Consider the following 27596-nt stretch of genomic DNA (forward strand, 5'->3'; position numbering starts at 1 on the left):
CCCCCCCCCCCCACTATAACCAGGCCCTCAGGCATGCTTCCTGGCATGCTAGCCCAGGCTAGATCTGTGACTTGTGGTTTGGTAGAGTCCATATAGAACTTGGTTAATCAACTGATGTCCTCCATAGACTGTAAACTCTGAGGGCAATGTCTTATTGTTTGTTTGTTTGTTTATTTATTTTTACCATTATATCCTGTTGTTTACTCTTACACTTGGCATATACAAGAGGTTTAAGTAGTATTTGTTAAAAGAAGGAAAGAAAGTACTTATCTTCTCAGATAACTATTTTCTTTTCTTTCTTTCTTTCTTCTTTTCTTTTTTTTTTTGGTTTAAACAATAAAAATTTATTTTCTCACAGCTCTGGAAACTAAGACCAAGGTACTGACAGTATTGGTTTCCAGTGAGGCCCCAATTCCTAGGTTGTAGATGGCTACCTTCTTTTCATATTTTCTCACAGTTGTTTCTCTGTGGATAGAGAGATGTCTGGTGTCTCTTCTTAGACATCAGTCCTATCAGATTAGGGCCCCACCCTTGGTACTTTATGAACCTTTATTACCTCCCTCAGTACCCATCTCCAAATACAGTCACATCAGGGCGTTAGGGCTTCAGCAGATGAATTTGGGGAGGTATAATTTTGTCCATAATAAAACAAGACACTCTAGGTAATTCCTGGAAGACACTTTTTATGAAGGGGAGCAGAGAAATAGGATAACAATTCCAAAGACATATGGATATATAGACATGTTGTAGCATTTCTACTGAATAGTAGAAACAAAGCCCAGAAAGGATCTGGGAAACAGCAGAGGCCTTTGATCAGGTTGTCTTTTGACAGGGGCCAAGACGCATCTTTCATAGCAGTGAGAAGGAAGCCAAAGAGGGGGAGCTGTGGTGGGGGGAGGCTGTAGGGTTCAGGGGAACGATGAAGTTCCTGTCTAATTATTCCCACTTTTCAGAGAACTATTTTCTATATTTATGAAATGAGAAGATTGACCTAACTCATCTTTCATTCATGTGATAGTAAAGAAAAATATCTACTATCTGCTCTGTGCCAAGTACTGTTCTGGGCCCTAAGGATACAATATCCAGTAAGACAAAGCCCCTGTCTTCCTGGAGTTTTGATCTTTAGGATAGATCTGTTTTTAGGGATAGTTCCCTTTCATCTAGAAAATTCTGATTCTGTTTTGTGAGTTTTTTGTACCAGGAATTGAACCTAGGAATGCTTTTCCACTGAGTTACATCCCCACTCCTTTTCATTTTTTAATTTAAAAAAAAATTTTTTTGGTTGTTGATGGACCTTTATTTAATTTATTTGTTTTTGTATGTGGTGTTGAGAATCGAACCCAGTGCCTCATACATGCTAGGGAAGCACTCTACCACTGAGCCACAACCCCAGCCCTCATTTTTTTATTTTGAGACAGGGTCTCACTAAGTTGCTTAGAGCCTCACTAAGTTGCTGAGGATGACCTTGAACTTGTGATCCTCCTGCCTCAGCCTCCTGAATCGCTGGGATTACAGGCATATGTCACCATACCTGACTGATTCTGTATTTTAAATATAAAATGACAAGTGGATATAGAGAAGAAAGGAAAAGGGAAGAGAGCTTTTCTTTTCTCTTCATTTCTAGCAGAACAAACTCCAAGAGTGGTAAATATTGTGAGGCAGGTCGCTCAGAAAACACCAAGTCCCAGTTTTGTCCAAATTGAAGGGTCTTTATTTAGCCAGCCAGCCGGCGACTCCTCCCCACAGGACCCATAACTGTCGTTGCAAGGAACAGCCCTCAGCCTGAGCATTTTAGGATATTTAAAGGCAAAAAACTGCAAAACCCACGTCCGGGTTGACGTAGCTGCAAGCAAGCAGGTACAGAAGCCGAATTGGGCAGTTAGTGAGACAATGCAATGGGTACGTTAGTTTTTTCCACGGGACTCTCCAGGTTGGTATAGCAGCAAGCAAACAGAAGGGAAGTGGGTCAAAATGACCCTAGTTTAGTACAAGTTAGAGAATGGTTACTGACGTCTATTAGATAATCAATCTCTGACAAGGTACATTACCCAAGAAAAATGGAAACCAAAGAGAACAATTATACATTGTATAAGAATTGCTATTTTGTGTTGCCAAGTGTACTATGTTAGACAATTATTAATGGGTACAGAGGTGGGACTTTCCCTTTGGAGAAGCATTTCTCATAATGGAGTCTCAGGGTAAAATGGAGCCTGTTTGGTCATTGTCCATTAGCCTGGCCCATAACAGTGAACTTTAGGGTAGGAAGAAAAGGCTCATGAGGCTGTATTTTGTTTAAAGGGTCCAATGAAAAAGAGAAATTCTAGTAAGCAGTGGGAGTAGCAATATAGGGGTGTTCCCTGGGGTCCCCAGTGTGAGGGCAGGAAGGGAAAGTCCATGAGGCCATCCTAGGGTGAAAACTGTAATACACCAGTTAAGGTTGTGCACAATGTATACAACAGAAACTTGATCACAGTGGCTTAAATTAAATTTCTATTTTCCATACAAATCAGGAAGTCAAGACACAGTTTGGGGCAGGAGTTGAAACTTAGCAATCTTCCTGTCTTCCTGCTCCACTATTGGTGTTGTTCTCATAGTCACAGGATGGTTGCTGAATCCCTGGGCATCAAGAAGGCAGCAGGCCAAAAGCCATCTTGTGAGGCTTGTCTTTTGTAGGGGAGGGATTCTCCTCATAAACTTTCACTAATATCTGATATCTGATTGGCTACAGCTGTGTTGCATGGCCAGCTGCCAGGTAGTCTGTGGATTTGAATAATTTTAGATGTATATGTATGTTGAATAAGCAACTAACAGTGTCTGCCAATCGAATTTTTTTAATATTAAAAAGCTGTTTTCCAAGTTCCACCAAAAGCATAAATAAATTTATAACATGCAAACACACACACACACACACACACACACACTTTTTTTCTTACCTATTTTTTAAATGAGGCTACCTACATATAATACTTAACCACCAAACATAATTACTTTGAGAAATGCCAGTTTGTGTTGGCACTTGACAAACATAATTTTTCATCATAGTCCTACCAGTGATAGGGATAATGCTCCCTGTTCCTTTATTTAATTGGTTGTTAACTAAAAGGAGTCAGAAAGGAGGTGAGCTTTCTGGGCGTCATATTCAGTAGGAATCTGGTCCTGGCAGTATGGTTAGTGGATCAGGGTCTATGTTCCCCAGTGATTTTGTTGGAAATGGCATAACAAAAGCTCAAGGAAGGAGAGAGTGAGTATAAAAAGCTATAAATAGGAATTATATTTTTGAAGTTCTTATTGATTGGTTTGTTTGTGTCTGAGGATGGGAAGTCATGTGTTAATAGCAACTGATTGTATTAATAGAAAAATATCAATAACTTTATCTGATTATATATGAAATAAAGACTATTGCCTATTTCCTGTCACACTTTTAAGAGTGGAATTCATCTTATTGACTTTCTCCCTTTCTTTTTAAAGGAAATATAATAAAATTTACTGGATCACTTATTTTAGGGTAAGTTCAACTGCAAAATATTAATTGACCTCATTATATTAATATTTGAAATCTCAGTGGAAGTGATTTATAGGTCACATGCAGTAGTCAAAGGATACGGATTTAGTCATTGGTTCCAACAATTCAGTGTTGTCTTGATCTGGTTCTCTACCTTGAGGGATGTTTTCTCTTTGGTCCAAAGTGTACACTGGGGACTGCCTGCCTTTCCCTGTTGCTGAGGGGAGAGTCTGAGACCCACACAGCCTTCATGCACATAAAGTCATGTCTTATATCAGGACTGAAAGTGAGCGAAGAGGCTGAAAGTTACCTTAAAATTATTTTTGAAAATACCTAAATCACAATAAAGCTCTAATGAAAGGAAATGGAGGCTGTCTGAGAAAACTGACATCTGACATCTCACGCTCCTTGAGAGGTGCCCGCCCAGTGATTGGAGTGTCCCTCTTTCTAACATTTGTTACTTTACGATCTTCCTTTTTCAGGGAGGGGTATAGATGTTAAATGTATGTTTGATACTACTCTACTGAGTTTGCTAATACTTTGTTTCACTAGTATAAATGTAAAATCAGTTCAGATGCTAAAATTATAAAGGAGATATTTGGCATTTTATCCAAACACATACCTTACTTCCTGACATTGTAACGTAAGGCAAAAGTTATTTAGATGGTTTTCCCCTTTGACTCATTCTGCACAGAGGAGAAATGTATACCCTTTTCTACAATGCAGTTTCTTTGTCTAGATCGCAGTTGTTTCAGGACTGTAGTGAAAATGTATTGCCCAACTTTTAATGAAGAACATCATCTTCCCTGGAAAACTGCTCAGATGGATCCCCAAGGGAGCAGAGGGTTCCTTAGAGCCTTCTCTGTGTTCCTCTGGTGTGTCTGGGTCTGGCCTTTTCTCATCTGTTGGCTTTAGGACAGAAACCCAGGTCAGCAGAAGGCACAGGATAACTGAATTTGCTGAGCCTTTGTGTCTAGATTTACGGAGGTCAATCTAATGAGGAAGAAAATTTTCATGTCAGGATATATGACAGATAACTTTCTATCTTATATTTAAAAATAAACTTTAGATATAGCCTTTAGGAAAGGAGAAATGTGTATATTCTGGTGATGGGAGTATAAATTGCCTAATCCTTTTAGAAAACTAGTTTGACATTTTCTAGTAAAGTTGAACAGTGTTATGTACTGTCAGGAAGTATGTAATTCTGCTTCTGATATGTTCCCTACAGGAGTATGTATGTATGTATGTATGTATGTGTATATATCCTCAGCACCACATTAAAAAAATAATAAAACAAAGATATCGTGTTCATCTACAACTAAAAAAATGTTAAAAAAAGAAAAAAAAAGAATACATCTAGTGTGATTCCATTCAAATGAAGTTCAAACACAGGCAAAGCTAAGCTCTGTTGTCTTAGGATGCCTATGTAGGTGGTAAAACTGAATAATAGCAAGGACGTTATTATAATAAAAATCAGAAAATAACCAATAGAGGTGAAAGAAGAGTCAGGATTAGGGAGGGGACACAAGGACACATTGTGGGTTTCTGGGATGCTGTTAGTAATGTTTCTTGACTGGAAAATTTTATGAAGCTATTTGTTATTTAAATTGAGATGTGTATATGTGTGTGTATGCAAAGATCATTTGGATATTATGTATGTTTCCTTGTGAAAATCTTGTATCACATTTAGATTCTGTATTTATGATGAATTTCTTGTTTCTTCTTAAGAGGTTCTTTATTTTTTACATATGAAGTTCTGGCCCTGAAGAAGTCTTTGACATTAGATACTCAAGTGGTAGAAAGAGAAAAAATGAAGTCATACATATATTTGCACCCAGTTCCTTTAGACAAAAGAGAAAATCATGGTAAGTTTATTGTAAAGTCATCTCTGTGAAAAGTGGAACTAGTTAGTGAATTTAAAAACAAGTTTCTTTAAAACACGGTATTAAGAAGATAGATTCAGCTCACTTTGAGAATCACTAGATCCTCAGAACTAAGTTCTGAAAGCATGGATTGAAAACCAAATTTTGGATTTATACCTGATTCGAGTTTGTAGTTCCTCTAGAACTCAGTGAAGTGAGGACAGCCAGCTGTCTGAACCTGCAGTTCCCTCCTCAGTTGGGGCCCTTGGTTCAGAGGCTGGCACTCAGTTTGGCAGGTACTAAAATGCGATTTTCTCATTTGGCCCAGAGATATTTCTGCTTTAATGATTTTACTCCTGAGATGGATTCATAAATATGAACACCAGCTCACTTATGTTCTGTCATGGAGACTAAAACAACTGCCCTTACTAATTAGGACATTCTCTTTCTCAATGTTTAGGTCACTTGTGAGCCTCTGGGTAACTTAGTGAACATGACATTTTAGAGCAGAGGGGTGCATTTTCATGCATTGAGTCAGCCACACTGACTTACAGTTGCCAGTCCTATGTTGTCAGCCAGCCTGTGCCTGTGAGCACATTATGGTCCCTAGTACAGCAGGCTCCACTGCTCCCCTGACTGTGAGCCGTATGTATCACCATGCTAGCTTGTTGGTGTTTATTATTATATTATCCTTCTGATTTCAGCATGCTTCTATGGTATGTTCATAATTTCAGTTACATAGACAGTTGTTATGACTTGTGATTTATCTATAAAGTGAGGCTTAATCTCATCTCTGAGATATCTCCAAATTTCGACAGGTGTGGTGGTGCATGCTTGTTATCCCAGCAGGAGGATCATGAGTTCAAAGGCAGCCTCAGCAAAGGCGAGGTGCTAAGCAACTCAGTGAGACCCTGTCTCTAAATAAAATACAAAATAGGGCTGGGGATGTGGTTCAGTGGTCAGGTGCCCCTGAGTTCAATTCCTGGTACTGAAGGGAAAAAAAAAAGATATCCTCAAATTTCAGTTCCATGTGGTCTGTTTACAAGGTACATTTTCTTGAATATTTTTAGCCTTGAAGAGTTTTGATAGCTTTGGCTAATGTTCTTGTTTTGTTTTTACTTTTTTCCCTGACTTTGAGAACAATTTGTGTTCCCATAATGACTTTAGTTAAATTGATAGTAGTAAAAGAAATTTTAAAAATTGATAATAGTAATAAAAAGACAGAGATGCTATTTTATGTTTTCCTTGTGAAAAAGTTTGGAATTAGTTGATTTAAGTTTGCCATCATTTCAGGGATTGCCTGGCTGGCAAGAAAAGAACTTCACAAAGCAGTAAGAAAAATATTAGCAGCATCAGCCAAGATATTACAGAGTCCATTTGCTGGTAAGTAATAAACATTTAACTTGGAACCCTTATCAGTCATCTTAAAGTCATTTGCATAACCACCCTGAGGTTTTTAAAAAAATTCTTTACTAATGTTTTTAATAGGTGTGGAAAATTAGTTGAGTAACTAACTCTATTGGGCTGTACTTAATTTTAAGGCTTGATGCCCTGGACAGTTTTCTTCCCCCTCTGCGACTAGATTGTGATTAGTTGTAAATAAATTGAGATTAAATGTACCTTGTTTTCTTTTTCTTTTGTTAATTTCATTATTATTTTTTAGTTGTTGATAGAACTTTATTTTTATTTATTTATATGTGGTGCTGAGAATCGAACCCAGTGCCTCACATATGCTAGACAAGCGCTCTACCACTGAGCTATAATCCCAGCCCTTAAATGTACCCTGTTTTCTTGACAAGTAGTACAGAATTTTAAATTTGTTAGAAAATCACTCCCATGCTTTCTCATAATGAGACTATTGCATAAAAATGTAGATTTTACAATCAGGCAAATCTACAATGTGAAGTTATGTATAAAAAAAAGCTGACCTGATTTCTTTAAGTCTTTGTCATCATGAAGAATAGGCAGGAAAACCGTCTAGAATTAAAAGAGGCTAAAGAGAATTTATCAAATCCTGATTTTAAAAACATCTTTAAAAAAACTTGGAGAAAATTTGCATATGGTGTTACACTAGATTTTAGATGGTTTTGGAAGATTATTGTTAGTGTTCTGGTTGGGATGATGCATTTTGCAGTTGTGTAAAAAAATACAGGCTAATTTTTAGGGGATGTAGGTTGAACTACTGAAGGGTAAAATGTCATTATGTCTGCAGCTTCTTTCCTAATAGTTTATAGACACCTGCAGGATGATGAAGCAAACATGGCAAGATAGCAGTTACTTAATCTACATGTGATAGGCATATGGGTGTTAGCACTTCATTCTTTCATGCCTTTAAATAGTCGATCTGTTTTAAAACAGTTTTTTTTTAAGGGCGAAAAGAGAAAAAAAAATGACTATGAAGTGAAAGCCACCATAGTTTATAAAACCAAAGTACATGCATAACAGTTACAATAAATACACCAAAGTGATAGCACTGAGAGCAGACATAGCAATCAATAGGAATACCACTATATGGATTTAACTCTCCTGTTGTATATTTTAAATGTTTATAAATTGCCTTCTGAAATAAAAGAAAGGATAAAAATGTTATCTTAACCATCCACCTTCTTGTTTTTGTGTCTTTTTCTCTTTGCAAAGACACTTTTAGCACGGTTGATATAGAAGATCATGAGTGTGCTATGTGGCTGCTCTTGAAGAAGAGCAAAGCGGATGAGAGGACCGCCCGACTGGAGGCCGTGCAGGAGATGTCAGAGACCCACCACTGGCATGGTAAGAGGGCCGTGGAACTGCGGCACACACTAGCTGGCTCTGGGTTTCTGATATCAAAGAGAAGGGAATGAGATTAAGGAAGGAAAATAATTCAGGCAATCTTAATATATATAAAAAATGTATTCAAAATTTGAGAAGAAGCTCCAGTGATCAATAAAATAGGAAACCTGCTGCCTGGTAGCCAGATATGTTTGGTAACAGCAACCTCAAAACTGAGGGTGTGTGTGTGTGTGTGTGTGTGTGTGTGTGTGTGTGTGTATTTATGTAACTTTTTACCAGAACAAAATTTTATTTGATTACATATTTTCTCAAGAGAAACTCTGATTCTTATAGTTACTGCTTAATGCTTTCTTGTACTTTTTTTTGTAACATATATTTTTTAGTTGTGGATGAACTTATTTATTTATTTATTTATTTATTTATTTATTTATTTATTTATTTATTTATGTGTGGTGCTGAGAATCGATTGAACCCAGTGCCTCAGACATGCTAGGCAAGCACTCTGCCTCTGAGCTACAGCTCCAACCTCTTGTACTTTCTTTTGGTTCCTATTTAATAAAATATATTTTATTATTTGCTACACCATACTATTATCTTTACTTTGACTTTGATAATCTACTTGGTTCTAATACTAATAATTAGCTAAATGTACCTAATTGTGTATGTATAATTTTTAAGAAATGTTTAAAATATTGTATTTAAAAATCACGAGTTATACAGTAGAAGTGTTTGAATGAAAGATCAAATCTGCTCTGATTATAGTCTGTGGATTAAACTTTAATTTATTAGTAGTGAAAAATGAACAATGGAGAAAAAACTGATGTTCTCAAAGAAAAGTTTAGTCTTAGAATAAGATCTCTGTTTTCATGTAAGTTAATTTATTGATTGGTTGGTAGAGATAATTATACTATATACTAATTTCACTTAATGTTAGTGAAGACTTAGAATAAAAGTCTCTTTCAAATTCTGCCCTCCAGGGCTCCATTCCAGTCTTACTGCATCAGAAAAATCAGGGAGGATCCCTTGCATGTATATTTTGCAAATGTACATGATCTTGAAGTATTTGCCCAGTTTATTAGCTGCTGTTATTGAAAAGAATGTCCCTTCAGTGGCTGGAATTTTGTTTTGCTACATAAAGAGGGTATGTTTGAATCAGAGTTCTACCATCTGGAATCTCAAACTAAATATTCATGGATATCACTGATGCCAAAGTACCATCCCCCACCACCAGACAAAGACTTTAATGCAACTTGTGTTTTATGTAGTGATCAAATAGCTTTTTTTTTTTTTTGGTCATACTGGGCATTGAACCCAGGGCCTCACGTATGCTAGGCAAGTGCTCTGCTACTGAGCTACACTCTCAGCCCTTTTTATTATTTTAAAATCTTGGAACAGGATCCCCCTTAACTGCCTAGGTTGGCCTCAAACTTGTGATCCTCCTCCCTCTGCCTCCTGAGTAGCTGGGATTATAAGTGTATACTACTGTCCTGGCTTAAAAACAGCTCTTGAATGCTGGAATTATTAAAAAAGAAGAACCTATACTGATTCTAACTTACCGATTTTTATGTTTGAGCTTTATTTTTTCCAAAAAATTAGCTGAATCATGACCTGGTCCCCAGATAAATGTTAAAGGGAATTGTGAGATCTGTTGTGGAAATGTTGTGTAATCAGGCATTGAAAATGAGAAAAAATACTTGGGAAATTTTTTATTATAAACCTGTAGAAAAGTTAAAAAATGGGTGCTTTAAAGTAGTTTGTTCATTTAGTTCTTGTGACAATGATAGGTACTTTGGGTGTTTACAAAAAAAATCTCCTTTTACAACAGATTATCAGTATAGAATAATCGCTCAGGCCTGTGATGCTAGGACTCTTATTGGTTTGGCACGAAGTAAAGAGAGTGATCTTCGCTTTTTTCTCCCACCGCCTCCTTTGCCATCTTTAAAAGAAGTAAGTAAATAATATAATCCAGAGTGAAAAACACCTTAACATATTATCTTCTCTGTGGATGCAAAATAAACTTTAAAAAAGTAGTTGTTAGCTAATTTTCACAAGCAAGTAAACTAGGATGTCAAACTGAATGTTAGTTTTCATATGAAATTTGATTCCTCCAGATGGGCTGTTCTTTCAAGATAATTTTCTATCTTTGGAGATGGGGAGCCACTACACCATTAAATGACTTCATATTGATATCTATGAGTCAGTCCCTTGATCTGAGTTTGCCATATGTAGATCAGGTTTTCTCAGATTTAACTGTTGATATTTTGGGCCAGGCTGTATTTTGAAGCAGGCTGTATACCTTGTAGAAGGTTTAACAGCATCTCTGGACTCCATTCCTTAGACACCAACAGCACCCCCTCGTCCAAGTTGGAACAACTAAAAATGTCTCCAGACATTGCTAAGTATTTCCTGGGGGTGGGGGAGTCCTGGGTTGAGAGCCTCTGTTTTGAACATGGATAAACATGTTTGTTTGGGTTGGTCTCACTGTTACCCAGTCTGTTTTTGAACTTGTGGGCTTAAGTGGTCTTCATGCCTCAGTTTCCCAAGTAGCTGGGACCAGAAGTTCATGCCACTACTCCTGACTTAAAGTATGTTTAAATGAAACTCTTAGAAGCTTCTATGTAAGCTGTCAGTTCTTAAAAAATAGAAAAGTGAATATGTAAGATATTAATTAAAAGGGAAAATGAGATAGTAAAGAATTTTGGATTTAAAAAGCAATCACTGGGGCTGGGGTTGTGGCAGAGCACTCGCCTAGCACGCATGAGGCACTGGGTTCAATCCTCAGCACCACATAAAAATGAAATAAAGATATTGTGTGTCCACCTATAACTAAAATAAATAGTTTAAAAAAAGCAATCACTGGTTAGAAAGGGTATAATCATTTAAATTTTTTTTTAATTTTCAAAAATTTTGTTTATTTATTTATTTATTTTGAGTCAAGATGTCAAAAAGCCTCTGAGGTGAAAGTTGAGAGTTAATAATTTGCAATACGTCTTTCAGATGCAGTAGCAGACAGGAAAGTATAGAATTCAAAATTAAGTGTTTACCTGGGTGGGTAAGTGTTTTCAAGTCTAAAAGCACTAATTTATCTCTGCTAATATATAATATAGTATATATGTATATATTTGTGTGTTGTTTTTTTTTTTTTTGTATTTTGACTTCGATTCTTTGAGGTTTCTTTATACTCAGCTGTTGAGTTTGTTTATATTTTCTTTTCCTTTTATTTCAGGATTCTTCCATTGAAGAAGAACTCAGACAGTTGCTGGCTTCTTTACCTCAAACAGAAGTAGATGAGTGTATCCAGTATTTTACATCCTTGGCCCTTAGTGAAAGCAGCCAAAGTCTGGCTGCTCAGAAGGTTTGCTCATTTATTCATTCAGGAAATAATTTTTAGTTCTTACTCCTTCTAACGTATTGTGCCAGGACTAGTTCTTAGAACCTTAGAACAGCCATTTGCCCAGTTACTGAATAAATAGACTGACTTCTGGTTTGTGCTATGCATTGGGCCAGATGTCAGGGATAACAGAGAGTCAAGTAAATAAACAGTCACAGAAGCATGCAAGAGAGGTACAGGTTTTCAGGCCTGGTGGCACTGTAATCCTGTAATCCCAGTGAATCAGGAGCTGAAGCAGGGGGATTGCAAGTTCAGGGCCAGCGTGAGCAACTTAATGAGACCCTGTCTCAAAATGAAATGTAAAAAGGGATGTAGCTCAGTGGTAGAGGGTGTAGATTTTTTGCAGAACACATTTTTCCCTGTATTGGAGGGAAAAAAAGGAAAAGGGGTGCTTGTATAATTTCACTTTTGGGGGGGAATCCATTCCTGTTTGTGCTGGCATTAGCTCTCCCTTATGATGGATTGTTTCTTTACATGGGCTGAGCCTTTTGACTGTGAGTTTACTTTTGACCAAAGTGTTTGTTTCCTGTGGGACTTCCAGGCACCATTATAGATGTGTCCCTATAGAGCTGTTTTGTGTTGGTTCTCCTGGGTGCCCCAGGAGTTTTACTTTTATAGAACTAGATCTTTATTTATTTATTTTTATTTTTTTGTACTGGGGATTGAACTCAGGGGCACTTGGCCACTGAGCCACATCCCCAGCCTTATTTTATTTAGAGACAGGGTCTCACTGAGTTGCTTAGCACCTCACTTTTGCTGAGGCTGGCTTTGAACTCATGATCCTTCTGCCTAAGCCTCCTGAGCTGCTGGGATAACAGGCATGCACCACCATTCCCAACTAGGACTAGATCTTTATGTTCATTTCTTAGTTTGGAACTTCTGTGGCACTGATGTAGTATAAATTCAGATTTATCATGGTCTTAGGATTGTGATTTTTTGCAGAACACATTTTCCCCACCCAAATCCCTGAGCAACAACAGGCTTTCTTGTTGCTTTCATGGGCAGGAGGGAAGAGTTTTTCCACACCCCCTGTTGGAGAGGAGGCAGCTATTCAGGGCCTTTCTTTGTGCAGAAGTCTCAAATCGAGCTCTGACAGAATGAGACCTCAGTGTGTTCAGATCCCATCTCCAGAGCCGCCCTTTCCCTTGATCACCTCCTTTGCCTTGTGTTGACTTTAGTTCTACCCCATCCTTTCTTTTTTTCTTTAGAGCTTGTCTAAAGAATGTTTAAAATAATTTTTTATACTTTATCAAACATCCTATATGCATGTGGTGAGAGGGTCCAATAGAAGCTGAGAATGCTGTCTTGCTGGGTCCAGGAGGCTTTCTTTTCACATCTGTATCAACTCATAGCACTCATCCCTTTTTTTTTTTTTTTTTTGTAAATTTTTTTTGTAGTTGTAGATTGACAGAATGCCTTTATTTATTATTCTTATTTTTTAATGTAATGGTAAGGATCAAACCCAGTGCCTCACACACGCTGGGCAAGTGCTCTACTCCTGAGCTGCATACCTCTTGACTAGAGCATGTAGCAAGCTCCTTACCTGTCTCTTCAGTTCTTTTTCCTCCCTACAATCAAAGGGATTTTTTAAATTTTTTTTTTTTTTTTTGAGACAGAGTCTTGCTCTGTTGCCGAGGCTGGTTTCAAACTCCTAGGCTCAAGTGATCTTCTGCCTCAGCCTCCTGAGTAACTTGAGACCACAGGTGCACTGAGCTTTTAAAGAGAGATCTTTTTAAAAAACATTAATTAAGACAGGTGGTGCGGCTCAGGGATAGAGCACTTGCACAGCATGGGTCAGACCCTGGGTTTGATCTCTAGCACCAGAAAAAAATAAAACAAAACAGATTCTGTCGTGCCCCCGTGTAAGTCCTCTAGTGGTTTCCCATTATGTGTTAAATTCAAGCTCTGTATGTTTTGTGCTGATGATAGTGGACCCTTGTCTGCCAGTGTGGCTGCTCCCAGGGATAGAGCTGAGATTGATAGGAGGATGCCAGGAGGCGATTACAAGACATAAAGTTGTAGCGGCAAGGATGTGAAGACCCAAGGAGAGTCTGACACAGGGAGGAGAGCAGAGCTTCGCTGAAGGTCAGTCAGGTCAGAGCTCTCACAGTACTTCCAGGGGCACCCAACTCCCCTGGAGATGGAAAAGTCACCCTGATGCAGGTTTTCATGTTGTCCCCCTCTGCTTCTTGTGCTCCTAATGTTTCAGCTGTGGGCCATTCACTAGATCCACAACCAGCACGAAACCTCCCAGCACAATCCCACGGTCATCTTCCTTATATGTCCAAGGAGGATGTCCTGGATGTGGCGTCCTAAACAGCCTCCTACTTCAGGCCCATCTGAGGCTGTCGCTGAATCCCAGTCTTCTTGTGCTCTCATCTCAGTATTTTTTAAATAAAATCTTACATCTCTAGGAGAAAAATAAATAGCCATCGCTATTACTCTAATAACGATGTAATCTACTCAAAGAGGCCAATTTGCTTTATCAGTAAAACAAATCATAGTATTCTATATTCTTTCAGTGGAATGACTTTATCTTTTTCTCATTTTCCCTTTTATGAAAAATTAGGGACGCATCAATATGTAGTCTAGTATACTTTGTATAATTTCCCCTTTGGGGCCAGGTCTAGAATCACTCCAGTGAATTCTAACCAGTGTTATTTTTTATGCTCAAGATGCCATTGCCTGGTCATGACAGCCCTTCCTTGGGGCTGATCTCCTTAACCTTTTAATTCCATTCATGAGGTGCCTGTGAAAGTACCTTTGTTTTCTGACAGTAAGCTGTCTCTGGCTCTCGCTCCTCCCTACCCTGTAACATGTATGGGCTACTTTTTCAAGGAGATCTGGTTCTTCTTAGTGGAAGGTAGAGTACAGAACCCACCACTAGAAGGACATCTTGCATGGTTGTACATGAGGGTAAAGCAGGTAGACTGGGGCCTCAGACAGCCAAGTAACAGGGCAGAGCAATGATCTTTTTCTTAAAAGGCCTTAAATCCATGATGATATTTCCTCTTGAACTAGTGTTTTTTTTTTTTGTTTGTTTGTTTGTTTTTTATGGTGCTGGGGATTTAACCCAGGACCTTGTACATATGAGGCAAGCACTCTACCAACTGAGCCTATATCCCCCAGCCCTGAACCAGTTTTTTTTTTTTTAAATAACAGTTTTATTGAGATATAATTCACATACCATAAATTACCTATTTGTTTATTTATTTGGTTCTGTGAATTGAACCCACAGGTATTTTCATTTCTTTGGTTCTGGGAATTGAACCCATTGAGCTATATCCCCAGCCCGTTTTTATTTTTATTTTGGGACAGGCTTGTGCTAGATTGCTTAGGGTTTTCTTACATTTCTGAGGTTACCTTAAATTTGCAATCCTCCTGCCTCAGCCTCCCATGTTACTGGGATTATAGGTGTACTACACCATGCCCATCTATACAATCCTTTTAAAATACACAATTCACTGGATTTTACTATACTCATGGAGTTGTGCAGTCATCATAATTTAATCCAGCATGTTATAACCATCTGAGGAAGAAGACCAGTATCCATCAACATTCACTGTCCACTCCCTTCCTCCTCACCCTGCACTGATCTCTTCCATCTGTGATCTGCCTATTGTATTTCATGTAATAGAATCACCTCATGTGTGACCTTTTGCTTACACACCACTCTGTTGGGTGTCCTAATTCAACTCAGTTTTGATACTGTCTGCCTGGAGATAGCATAAACCCATAGGTTGAGAGCTCTGCCCTGAGACTGCCCTTACCTCAGATGCCAACCACAAGCTGCAGGTTGTTACCTGCACTTCTGATTGACTCTTTAGACATTGGGTTCCCATGAACTCTTCCTTCAGGTCTGATTAATTTGCTAGGATGGTTATAGAACACAAACACTTATACTCACCAATTTATTATAAAGGACACGAGAGAATAGTCAGATGGAAGGGATGCCAAGGGCACGGGGTGGGAAGGAGCACAGAGTATCCATGCCTTCTGCACACCCCTCAGGAAGCACCACATGTTCTGAACCCTGTCCTTTTGGGGTTTTATGGAGGCTCATTATATTGGCACAATTGACAACATGATTGGCTGCAGGTGATGGGCCCAATCTTTAAGCCCCTCTCTCTCCCAAAGGTTTGGGTTTGGCTGCTGAAACTCCCAACCCTCTAATGCTACCTTGGTCTTTTTGGTTACTAGCCCCTTCCTGAAGCTATATGGGGACCCTAGCCACCAGTCATCTCATTAGCATACAAAGGTACTCTTCTCACTCTGGAGATTCCAAGAGTTTTAGGAGCTGTCTCTCAGGAACCAGGGCAGAGACCAAATGTGTATTTTTTATTATTTCCCAATATCAACATTCTTGTACAAGTTGTTCGTTTGTTTTTGTTTTTTTAAGTCAGGGTCTCACTAAGTTGCCCAGTCTGGCCTTGAACTTGCAATTCTCCTGTCTCATTCTCCTGAGTAGCTGGAACTATAGGCAGGTGCCACCATAACCAGCTCAATATTTTAAGTTTTGAAGAAGTTAGATTTATACATTTTTTTCTTTTGTTATTTGTGCTCAAGAATGGGCCTGTTATTCTCAGTAGTTTCTTACCTAAATCTATGTTTCCCTTTTTATTCTCAGGCTCTCCTTTTCATCTGGAAGCCAGGGAAAATTTTGGCAGGCCCTGTTTAACACTTGATAGTTTGGGCATGGCCATGTCCAGGCTATTTATAGACAGGGTCATGATGGACACTTGGGTGCTCTGCTGTGCTCTGCTGCAGCCCCTCTGCTACATTCCCATGCCATTCCCTGATTCCTCACCTGGTTACTGGGTGGTTAGTATTCCTCTACCTTTTATAAGGTTCTGTTTTTACATTTCCTAACATTTTCCAAGTGAAAAGAGAGAAAGTGCTTTAATGCCACTGTGCCACTTTACCCAAAAGTCATAGCTTCAGCCCCTTTTCTAACCCCTTCCCCTACCCATCTCATTTGGCTCATTTTAAAGATTTTTCACTAGCAGACTGATGTCTGAAAAAGTAATTCATGACTTTTTTTTAAATTATTTTTTTAGTTGTAGGTGACACAATACTTTTATTTATGTGGTACTGAGGATTGAACCCTGGACCTTACACATGAGAGACGAGCGCTCTATCACTGAGCCACAGCCCCAGCCCTCATATGACCATTTTTTTTAATTGATTTTATTATTTTTTAAAAATACATGACAACAGTGGAATGCATTACAATCCTTGTTACATATATAGAGCACAATTTTTCGTATCTCTGTATATAAAGTATGTTCATGTCAATTTATGCCATTATACATGTACTTTTTTTTTGCATTACAATTCTCAATACACATATATACTACAATTTTTCTTATCTCTGTTTGTATATAAGGTATGTTGACACCCACTTCAAGTCTTCATACATGTACTTTGTATAATGATGACCATCACATTCCACCATCCTTGCTAATCCCCTTCCCCCTTCCTTTCCCGCCCATGCCTCTTCCGATCTAGAATTAATCTAATCCTCCCATACTCTCCCTCCCTACCTCACTCTGAGTCACCCCCCTTATATCAGAGAAAACATTCGGCATTTGTTTTTTGGGGATTGGCTGACTTCTCCAATGCCATCCATTTACCTGCAAATGCCATTATTTTGTTCTTTTTTAATGTTGAGTAATATTCCATTGTGTATAAATGCCACAATTTTTTTATGCATTCATCCACTGAAGGCCATCTAGATTGACCCCACAGTTTAGCTATTGTGAATTGTGGTGCTGTAAACATTGATGTGGCTGTGTCCCTGTAGTATTCTTTTTTAAGTCCTTTGGGTATAGTCTGAGAAGAGGAATAGCTGGGTCAAATGGTGGTTCCATTCCCAGATTTCCAAGGAATCTCCATACTGCTTTCCAAATTGGCTGCACCAAATTTGCAATCCCACCAGCAATGTATGAGTGTACCTTTTTCCCTACATCCTCACCAACAGTTGTTGTTGTTTGTCTTCATAATAGCTGCTATTCTGACTGGAGTGAGATGATATCTTAGAGTAGTTTTGATTTGCATTTCTCTGATTGCTAGAGGTGAGCATTTTTTCATATATTTGTTGGTTGATTTTATATCCTCTTCTGAGAAGTGTCTGTTCTGGTCCTTGGCCCATTTATTGATTGGGTTATTTGTTTTTTTGGTGCTTAGCTTCTTGAGTTCTTTATATACCCTAGAGATTAGTGCTCTATCTGATGTGTGAGGGGTAAAAATTTGCTCCCAGGATGTAGACTCTCTGTTTATCTCACAGATTGTTTCTTTTGCTGAGAAAAAACTTTTTAGTTTGAATCCATCCCATTTATTGATTCTTATTTTTAATTCTTGTGCAATAGGAGTCTTATTAAGGAAGTTGGGCTTAATCCCACATGATGAAGATTAGGGCCTACTTTTTCTTCTATTAGATGCAGAGTCTCTGGTTTAATTCCTAGGTCCTTGATCCATTTTCAGTTAAGTTTTGTGCATGGTGAGAGATAGGGGTTCAATTTCATTTTGTTGCATATGGATTTCCAGTTTTCCCAGCACCATTTGTTGAAGGTGCTATCTTTTCTCCAGTGCATGTTTTGGGCACCTTTGTTTAATATAAGATAATTGTAATTTTGTGGGTTAGTCTCTGAGTCCTCTAATCTGTACCATTGGTTTACTGGCCTGTTTTGGTGCCAGTACTATGCAGTGGTAGCGCACTTGCCTAGCACACATGAGGCACTGGGTTCAATCCTAAGCACCACATAAAAATGAAATAAAGATATTGTGTGTCTACCTACAACTAAAAATTAAATATTAAAAAAAAAAAAGAATATGATCCAGGGCTGGGGTTATGGCTCAGTGATAGAATGTTTGCTTAGCATGCATGAGGCACTGGGTTTGACCCCCAGCACCACATTAATAAAAATAAATAAATAAATAAATAAACAAAATAAAGGTATTAAAAAAATAACAATATGATCCAAGAACTAGACTAGGATTAAGCATCCCATGTTTTGATCTTGTCTCTTTAGTCGCGTATCTGGGAAATTTCTTCAGCATTAATTTCCATCTCATCCCTGTCTTTGAGGAGTGGTTTATAGAACGCCCTTCAGTCTAGTGTCTTACACTTCTCTATGATTAGGTTCAGATGTGCATTTATTACAGGGATATGACCCTGGTGGTTTTGTATCCTCCTCAGTGCATCACATTCAGAAGCCCATGATGCCAGTTCCTCCCCCTGTTGCAGATGTTAACTTTGTCCAGTTGCTTAAAGTGACATCTGCCAGATTTCTCTGCTTTAATGTTAATGTTTTTATATTTGTAATGAATATGAGATCTGTAGAGAAAGGAGATACTTTGAGACTATGAGATTTTTCTGTGCTTCAAACTTCCAGCCCGTGGTCTTAGTATCACCCTTGTATGGGGAAAAAAAATAGTGTTTTTTCTCCATTTGGATTATTTCTTACTCACAAGTTAGTATTCTACTGTAAGGAAAAGCTTTCCCTCCTTATTCATCCTTCCATTTTTCTTGCATTCTTAGTTTCTTATCCTTATAGGCTCATACATTATTATATTGATTTGCTAGAGATGATGATATTTAGAATATCCCATATTTGGCTGAGGGAGGAGCCCTTTCAGGTTGGCTCCATGTCTTTTGGAATATCTGTGTTATTTTTGGAGTACTCCTTATTTTTTGGATCATTTTAAACATTTCTTGCTGTGGTACTGGGATCAGTTTATTCTTAAAGAAATTCTAGTTCATTTTAGGTCTGGTTGAATTTAGAAGCCAAGCTCTGGGATAGGTAAGCTCATTGCTAATAATGTTGCTTTTAGACCCTTTCAGTGGAAGGAGCTGGGGAAAGTGGAAGCTTTATATGTCTCAATTTAATATGTAAATTTTACGTTTTAATTGTATATCAGTGTGAATGCTTTTATGCTTAGCTGAATAAGACCATGAAAATATAGACTAATATGCTCATGTATTGATCTCAAATAGTTATTACTAGGGAATTCTGAAAAGCAGTGTAGATTCTGGATCATCAGTATGAGAAAATGCAACTTCTCTGTCTGATAATTGACATTCAAAGGAATAATAAGTTATAATGACCTTATCAGATGGCTGTGACAAATGTGATGTGATATGAAAATATCTGTGCTTTCTACTGCTGACAGAGTCACACCTGTGGTTTATTGAAGTCAGAGTCCAGGTTGCCATCTGGATGCTTGGAGTCAGTCACCTTGTCCCCGTGTACAGTCTCCCTAAGAGGACCTTACGTGCCTGAAGGAACAACTGGGGACCAGAAGCATAACCATTATGAATGGAGATTTATTTATTTATTTTTAGTTGTGGTTGGACACAATACCTTTGTTTTATTTGTTTATTTTTATGTGGTGTTGAGGATCAAACCCAGCACCTGGCACATGCTAGCTAGCGCTCCACCACTGAGCCACAACCCCAGCCCCAGAGATTTATTTTTGATGTTATTGTCAATCTGTCTGGAGTCTGGAGAACAGTGGATAGGGTGCATCAAGAGGGTTTCCCATCACAAGGCTTTTAGGGGCTTGGTGTAAGAATGGTCCAGCTAAAATCTTGTGGTCCAGAATTATCAGGTGTCCCTTACTGTACACACAGAACAGATGTGGGGGTTTTTAGCCCTCTGTTTCCTCCTGACCTGCGGGAGAGATGGGGAAAGCACGCCCGAGACCAGGACTAGCCAAGAAAGGCAAAGGTCGACTGGCCTCCAGCACCCAGCCCTCCCTCGCCCTCCCTCACCGGAGGACTATCAGAAGGGCCAAGGAGATCAGTCAAAGCAGGATCTCCCATATTGAGAAAACCCACACAGCTAATATAATGTACAGGATCCAATCAGGATAAAGGTCAGCAGGGTGGGGAGAGTTCATTTACATCCATCCTACAGGCCGTAATGGGAGGGGGGTGCCCCCGGAAGGGTTCTGAGCCTATCCTAAATGTCATCTGATTTTTCGTCACCACCCACAGCACCGCCTCCTGGCTGATTGCCAGGTGCCATCTTAGCCACACGTGGCCCCAGGACCGGGAAGCAGGTAGCAAGTTAGCAAGTTAGGTTTCCTCTTTTCTGATGCAACATGCCCCACATGTTACATCATGCCCTACAAACAGGTATGCTTCATATATATAGATATATATGAAGCATACCTGTTCATATATAGGGACACCTGACTGTTTGACCCCTCCCTGCACCATACAGAGCCCTCCATGAACTCAGGGTCTGGTTTCTAGAGTCCTCTACAGAGGAGGAAGGAGCCAGGACAGAGGGAGGGAAAGTAGGTGGAGGGGAGGGGACGTGGAACTGGAAGAGGACCTGTGGCCTGGGGTAGGTGTAAGTGGCTTCACAGGAAGTTAACCCCTGTAACTTCCTAGAATCTCTATGAAATTAGCTTAGTCTTTAGGGTCTGAAGTCCTTTTATGAAGATTTGCTTCTGATGTGGATCTCCGTAAACATAGCGTGTATGATGGTAGAGTTAAGACCCAGCAGACAATTTAAGGATGGAGATTTCTTTCCTCCTCCTCCTCCTTTTTCTTTTTTTTTTAATTAGTGCTTTAAAGTTATAATAGTAGTTGGGTTTATCCTGACAAACTTATACATGCACAGAATTTGATTTCAGTTCATGATGTTCTCCCTTTTCCTTTCGTCTTCTCTCCCCTTTACCATTCTCCTTCCTCTACTCTCCTAGAGTTTTCGCTGATCTATTTATTTATATTTGATTGGTTCTTTTTACTTATGCATAAAGGTGAGGTTCCCTGCAGTATATTTCTATATGCACATAACATGATTTTTTAAGCATTCATTCTGTCTTATCTTCTTTTACCCATCCCTTCACTCTGCCTTTCAATCTCCTCTTCTACATTACTGATCTTCCCTTTATCTTTTTTTTAGAAGTTATTCTTTTTAAAAAAATAAATTTATTTATTTATATGTGGTACTGAGGATCGAACCCAGCACCTTGCACGTGGTAGGCAAGCACTCTACCATTGAGCCATGACCCCAGCCCTCTTCCCTTTATCTTTATGATGGCCTATCTTTCCCTCCCCTTTCCTTTATTTTACTCTGGCTTCCATGTATAAGAGAAAACATTTGACCTTTGAGTTTCTGAGTTTGGCTTATTTCACTTAACATGATATTCTCCATTTCCATCTCTTTGCTGGCAAATGCCATAGTTTCATTCTTCTTTATGGTTGAGTTGAACTCCATTATGTATATACATCAGCATTTTTTTTGTTGGCGATGTTTTCTTTAATTCTTTTTAGATATACATAACAGTAGAGTGTATTTTGATGTATTATATATACATGGAGTATAATTTATTCTAATTAGGATCCCATTTTTGTGATTGAGCGTAATGTGGAGTTACACTGGTTGTGTATTCATATATGAACATAGGAAAGTTATGTCTGATTCATTCTACTCTTTTTCCTATTCCCAACCCCTGACCCATCCCTTCATTCCCGTTTGTCTAATCCAATGAACTTCTGTTCTCCCCCTCCCCATTATTGTGTGTTAGTATCTGCATGTCAGAGAGAACATTTGGACTTTGGGTTTTTGAGATTGGCTTATTTCACTTAGCATGATATTCTCCAACTCCATCCATTTACTGGTACATGCCATAATTTTATTCTTCTTTATAGCTGAGTAATATTCCACTGTATATATATACCACATTTTCTTTATCCATTTATCTGTTGAAGGCCCTTAGGTTACTTCCATAGCTTAGCTATAGTGAATTGAATTGCTATAAATATTGATGTGGCCAAATCATTGTAGTATGCTGACTTTAAGTCCTTTGGGCACCAATTTGCAGTCCTACCAGCAACATATGAGTGTACCTTTTCCCCACATCCTCACTGATATTTTTTATTACTTGTATTCCTTATAATTGCCATTCTGACTGGAGTGAGATGAAATCTTAGAGTAGTTTTGATTTCATTTCTCTAATTGCTAGAGATGTTGAACATTTTTTTATATATTTATTGAGTGATCATATTTCATCTTTTGTGAAGTGTCTCTGTTCAGTTCCTTTGCCCATTTATTGATTGGGTTATTAATTGTTTTGGTGTTAAGTTTTTTGAGTTCTTTATATCCTGGAGATTAATGCTTTATCTGAGGGGTAGGTGGCAAAGATTTTTCCCTCATTCTGTAGGCTCTCTCTTGATTGTTTCCTTTGCTGACTCCCAGTTCAATGCATTCATTCATCTATTGGTGGGCACCTGGGTTGATTCCATAATTTAGCTATTGTGAATTGTGCTGCAGTAAGTATTGAGGTGGCTGTATTGCTATGCTGACTTTAGATCTTTGGGGAAAATACCAAGAATTGGGAAAGCTAAGTGATATGATGCTATGGATGGAGGTTTCTTGAATGCCAGAGGATGTGGAAACCTGCATAAAGACATAAATGTTTACGCAGAACGTGAGGCTGTGAGCTTGCTTTCAGATAGATGGGCAGGCATCCTTGCTTTTCCAAGTTCCTGCATGCAACCTGTGCAGTTCAAGGAATGAACACACCACTGTCATCCTCATAACCCCCAGCCCTGACTCTGGCTATGGGTGAATCTGCTCATTTCGAAGTGCTTTTTTCCTAGGAGTGTAGACCTACCTCTCAACTGCCTCTCAACTGTCATACCTCTCAACTGCCTTTGCCTTGGCTGGCTTGAGCTTTATGTCTTCACTGCCTTCTGACCTGTTCTTCCCACTCTCCCTTGTGCTCACTGTGCTTCTGCCACCTGGCCTCCTCTCCATTCCTTGAACTTGCTGACTGTGTAGCTCCCTGTGCTCTCTCTGTCTGGAACCCCATGCCTCTGGGTACATGTCACATGCTGCCTCCCTATCAGCCTGCAGATTCAGCAAGGAAGCTCCTCCGAGACCTTCCTCGTATCTCAAATGTCCATTGCTTATAGTGCCCTTCATAGCATGTTTCCCATTCTTTATTTATATTTTCATTTGCTTGCTTATTTATTTAATTCTCTCCCAGTAGTCAGTAACCTCCCCAGTACCAAGTACAGAATTTCACACCTAATATTTCCTCATAAGTATACATCAAATAAAGAGCCATAATATTGCTAAAAGAGCTAGATCGGCCCAGATTTATATGTAGCTTAAATAAATAACAAGTGTGATATTTCCATTATTAATCAAAGTACTTTTACATGACAAAAATAAAAGTAATCCTAAAGATTATGCTTAACTGGACTTAGATTATGTGGTAAGAAGACATCCATTTAATGTATTAAATCATTCTGCTGTTAAAAACTTGTTGACAAGTGAAAAATACCCTGTTAAATCAAAGTGACATTGAGACTCATTTTGAGGATCATAATTTTTAAAATTTCTACATAAAATACTTGGACATACCTATGATTGATATATAATATAGATATAAGTGCTTTAGTACCTACTTTGTTGATGTTTTCTCTTATACTTTAGTAAGCTGTTTTTAAATTTTTATACCTTACCCTTCATTGTGAACATTCACTCTTCAGCTTTTCCTATGCATTTCTTTAATCCTTAATTCATTTTTTTTGGTTGCATCTAGAATTTGATATAGCATTTCTTAAATCTTTATGAATTTATTTACTCCTGTTATATTTTAATCCAGTGATAAAGTAGCAGTTGTATGTGTGTTTTCATGTTAGGAGTTAGAATGCAGTCCACATAGCCATCCCAGGACCGAGCACCTCTACATTCCTCCCTTTTGCCCATGCTTACTGCCACACAACCTGCCGGCTCACCAGTTTGCCAACAGCAACAGTGGAATTGGAATTGCACTGTTATTTCACGCCACAGAAATGATCAAGAAAAACTAAAATCCTGCATGTTTTTCTTTACCTTGGCTCCTTTCTTTCCTTGGGGTATTTAGTGTAGAAAGCAGTCAGGTGATTTTAGTATACAAAGTGGGGAGAAAGGTTTGGGGGAGTCAGGTTTTTTTTTTTAATTTTCCCTGTGTTTCTGGGAATTGAACTCAGGACCGTGGACATGCTAGGATGTGTTGATAAATCTTTAAAACATACACACACACACACACACACACACACACACCCTTATGGTGGCTGGAGGTATAACTCAGTGGTAGAGTACTTGCCTTGCAGGCTCACTTGCCTGGGTTTGATCCCTAGCACCCCCCCAAAAAAATCCCATCCCCCCAAATCTTCCAATCCAATATTTATCATTATCTCTGTCAGAGAAGAGAATGACTTTCAATGAGCTAGTCTCTTCACAATTACTTAATTGAATAAGTGTGAATTTTTTTACCTGCAAGCATGTAATCTTGGAAAAAAACATATACTATATTGGAGAAGAAGGCATGAATAGAAATTATAAAGTGGCCCAAAATTCCTTTGAACATTTAGTTGGTTTGCTGAGACATGAACATTATGAACTATCTCAAAATGCAGAATTTTTTTTTAAATTGTTTCTTTTCAGTTGTACTTGACAGTAGAATCCATTTTGATAATATACAAGCATGGAATATATCTTATTCTAATTAGGACACCATTCTGTGAGTGTACACGATGGTAGGATTCACTTAGGTGTTTTCATATCTGTACGTAGGAAAATTGTTAGATTTATTTTACTGTCTTTCCTATTCCTATCCTCCTCTCTCCACATTCCATTGTGTATATATACCACATTTTCTTTATCCATTTATCTGTTGAAGGACACCTAGGTTGGCTCCATAGCTTCACTATTGTGAAAATACAGAATCTTAAAGATGTTTTTCTTTCTTTCTTTTTTGGTACTGGGGATTGAACTCAGGGATACTCAACCACTGAGCCACATCCCCAACCCTATTTTGTATTTTATTTAGAGATAGGGTCTTACTGAGTAGCTCAGCACCTTGCCATTGCTGAGGCTAACTTTGAGCTCATGACCTTCCTGCCTCCCCAAGCCACTGGGATTATAGGCATGCGCCACCGCGCCCAGCCAAAGATATTATTTTCTATAGAAAACATTGGACTTTATGTATGCATTTGTTTTGAGGTGGGGGAGTGGTTTTGGGAATTGAACCTAAGGGTGCTGTACCACTGAGCCACACCCCCAGCCCTTTTTATTTTATTTTGAGACATAGTCTCGCTAAGTTGCTGAGGCTGGTCTTGAACTTTCCATCCTGTCTCAGCCTGCTGAGTATTCCTGGTGTATGCCACCACATCCAGCTCTATAGGTATTTTTGAAAGGCATTATCTTGTAATTGTCAGCACGTGGTCTGTATGCACACAGTTATGATCCTTAGTTCAAGGTGAAGGATTTCAAAAAGAGATTCAGTAAGTCTTCTTTTAATCCCTTCCATCTCTCATACCGTAACCCATCCTCCCTCTCTCCCTCTCTCTCTCTCTCTCCCTCTCTCTCTCTCTCTCTCTCACACACACACACACACACACACTTTTACATAAATGGTACAACACATGGCACACACTGTTCTAAACATACTTTTTCCTATATAGGGTTTTCTTGGAGATTGGTATATACCAATATGTGAAGATACTCAAAATTTTTATACCTAAAACTGCACCATAATTTATTTAACTGAACCCCTGTTGATGGATATTGGATGATTTCAGTCTTTTTTAAAATTTTTTTTTAGTTGTAAATGGACATGATACTTTTATTTATTTATTATTTTTGGTGCTGAGGATCAAACCCAGTGCCTCACACATGCCAGGCAAGTGCTCTACCACTGAGCCCTAGCCTAGCCTGGTTTCAGTCTTTTGTTCTTCTGAACAGGGCTTCAGGGAAAAAGCTTTGTATCTTTCATTTTGCCCATGTGTATTTGGTCAGGATAAATGGTTAAAAGGCATGGGCACTTGTCATTTTGATGGCTGATGTCCAGTTGTTCTCTCAAGTTATGCCATTGATATTATTAGCTGCAGGGTAATAAGGGTGCCTTCCCCTCCAGAACCTTACCCATCTGGTGGATGAAAATGTTTTTCAGTGTCTTTTCAGTTGGTGTGCCTGTTGTGACCAATGTTGAACACTGTTTCATATTTTAAAGGCATTGTATTTCTTTTCCTATGAGCATTCTGTTTGATCCTTGGCCTATTTCCATGCCATGTGTTGGTCTGTTTCACACTGATTACAGGAGAGTGTTGCATATTAGGACAGTCCTTGATCTGTGGTAAGATTGGAAATTATCCTTTAATTTTTTTTCTCTCTGTTTTAATATCTACTAGGAATAATGCTCAGTACTCTTCTGTTTTGTAATTATCCTAATTATTTTTCCATATGAACTTGAATTTGAACTTGGGAAGAATTAAAACATCAATGACCATTATCATCATAGTCATTATTTTTAATTTGCCTGATAATGCTTTTACTTTTTAAAAAAATTTATTATTAGATTTTCAGTAGATTTGTTAGCATGTCCTGAACAATAACATATTCTATGAATTACTGGGTTCTGAAATAGATAACACTAGAACTTTATGATCAGTCCTGAGCCTTTCTTACTTGATAAAGAATTAGTAACACAGCCACATCAATGTTTATAGCAGATCAATTCACAATAGCTAAATTGTGGAAGCAACCTAGATGCCCTTCAATAAATGAATGGATAAAGAAACTGTGGTATATATACACAATGAAATATTACTCAGCATTAAAAGAGAATGGAATTATGGCATTTGCAGGTAAATGGATGGAGTTGGAGAATATCATGCTAAGCGAAGTAAGCCAATCCCCCAAAACCAAACGCCGAATGTTCTCTCTTATAAGTGGATGCTGATCCATAAAGGGGGTGGGGTGGGGAGGGGGGAGCATGGGAAAAATGGAGGAACTTTGATTGAACAAAGGAGAGGAAAGGTTGGGGAGGGGCATGGGGCAGGAAAAATAGTAGAATGAAATGGACATCATTACCCTAAGTACATGTATGACTGGACATATGGTGTGAGGCTACATCTTGTACAACCAGAGAACTGAAAAGTTGTGCTACAATTGTATACAATGAATCAAAATTCATTCTGCTGCATATATACCTAATTAAAATAAATAAATTAATCTAAAAGAATTAATTGCTAATCTTCACATTTTCCGATCAAAGGACAAAG

At 38.4% G+C, this 27596-nt stretch overlaps 1 protein-coding gene across 7 annotated transcripts in view; it reads left to right on the forward strand.

Annotated features, from left to right (window-relative positions):
* Window positions 1-27596, forward strand: part of Serac1 (serine active site containing 1) — a 63324-nt gene that overhangs the window by 12292 nt on the left and 23436 nt on the right. For 4 of the 7 annotated variants that reach the window (XM_048805902.1, XM_048805903.1, XM_048805904.1 and 1 more), the window contains exons 3-7: window positions 5231-5367; window positions 6658-6747; window positions 8002-8133; window positions 9959-10080; window positions 11360-11488. In XM_048805902.1, coding sequence (XP_048661859.1) covers window positions 5231-5367; window positions 6658-6747; window positions 8002-8133; window positions 9959-10080; window positions 11360-11488 — 610 coding nt within the window. Of the gene's footprint in view, window positions 1-3468; window positions 3506-5230; window positions 5368-6657; window positions 6748-8001; window positions 8134-9958; window positions 10081-11359; window positions 11489-27596 lie in introns of all 7 variants that reach the window. The other 3 variants (XM_015498641.2, XM_048805905.1, XM_048805907.1) reach the window with 2 other exon arrangements.

The sequence above is a fragment of the Marmota marmota genome, unplaced genomic scaffold, assembly GCF_001458135.2.
Source record: "Marmota marmota marmota unplaced genomic scaffold, marMar, whole genome shotgun sequence".
NCBI classification, from domain to species: Eukaryota; Metazoa; Chordata; class Mammalia; order Rodentia; family Sciuridae; genus Marmota; species Marmota marmota.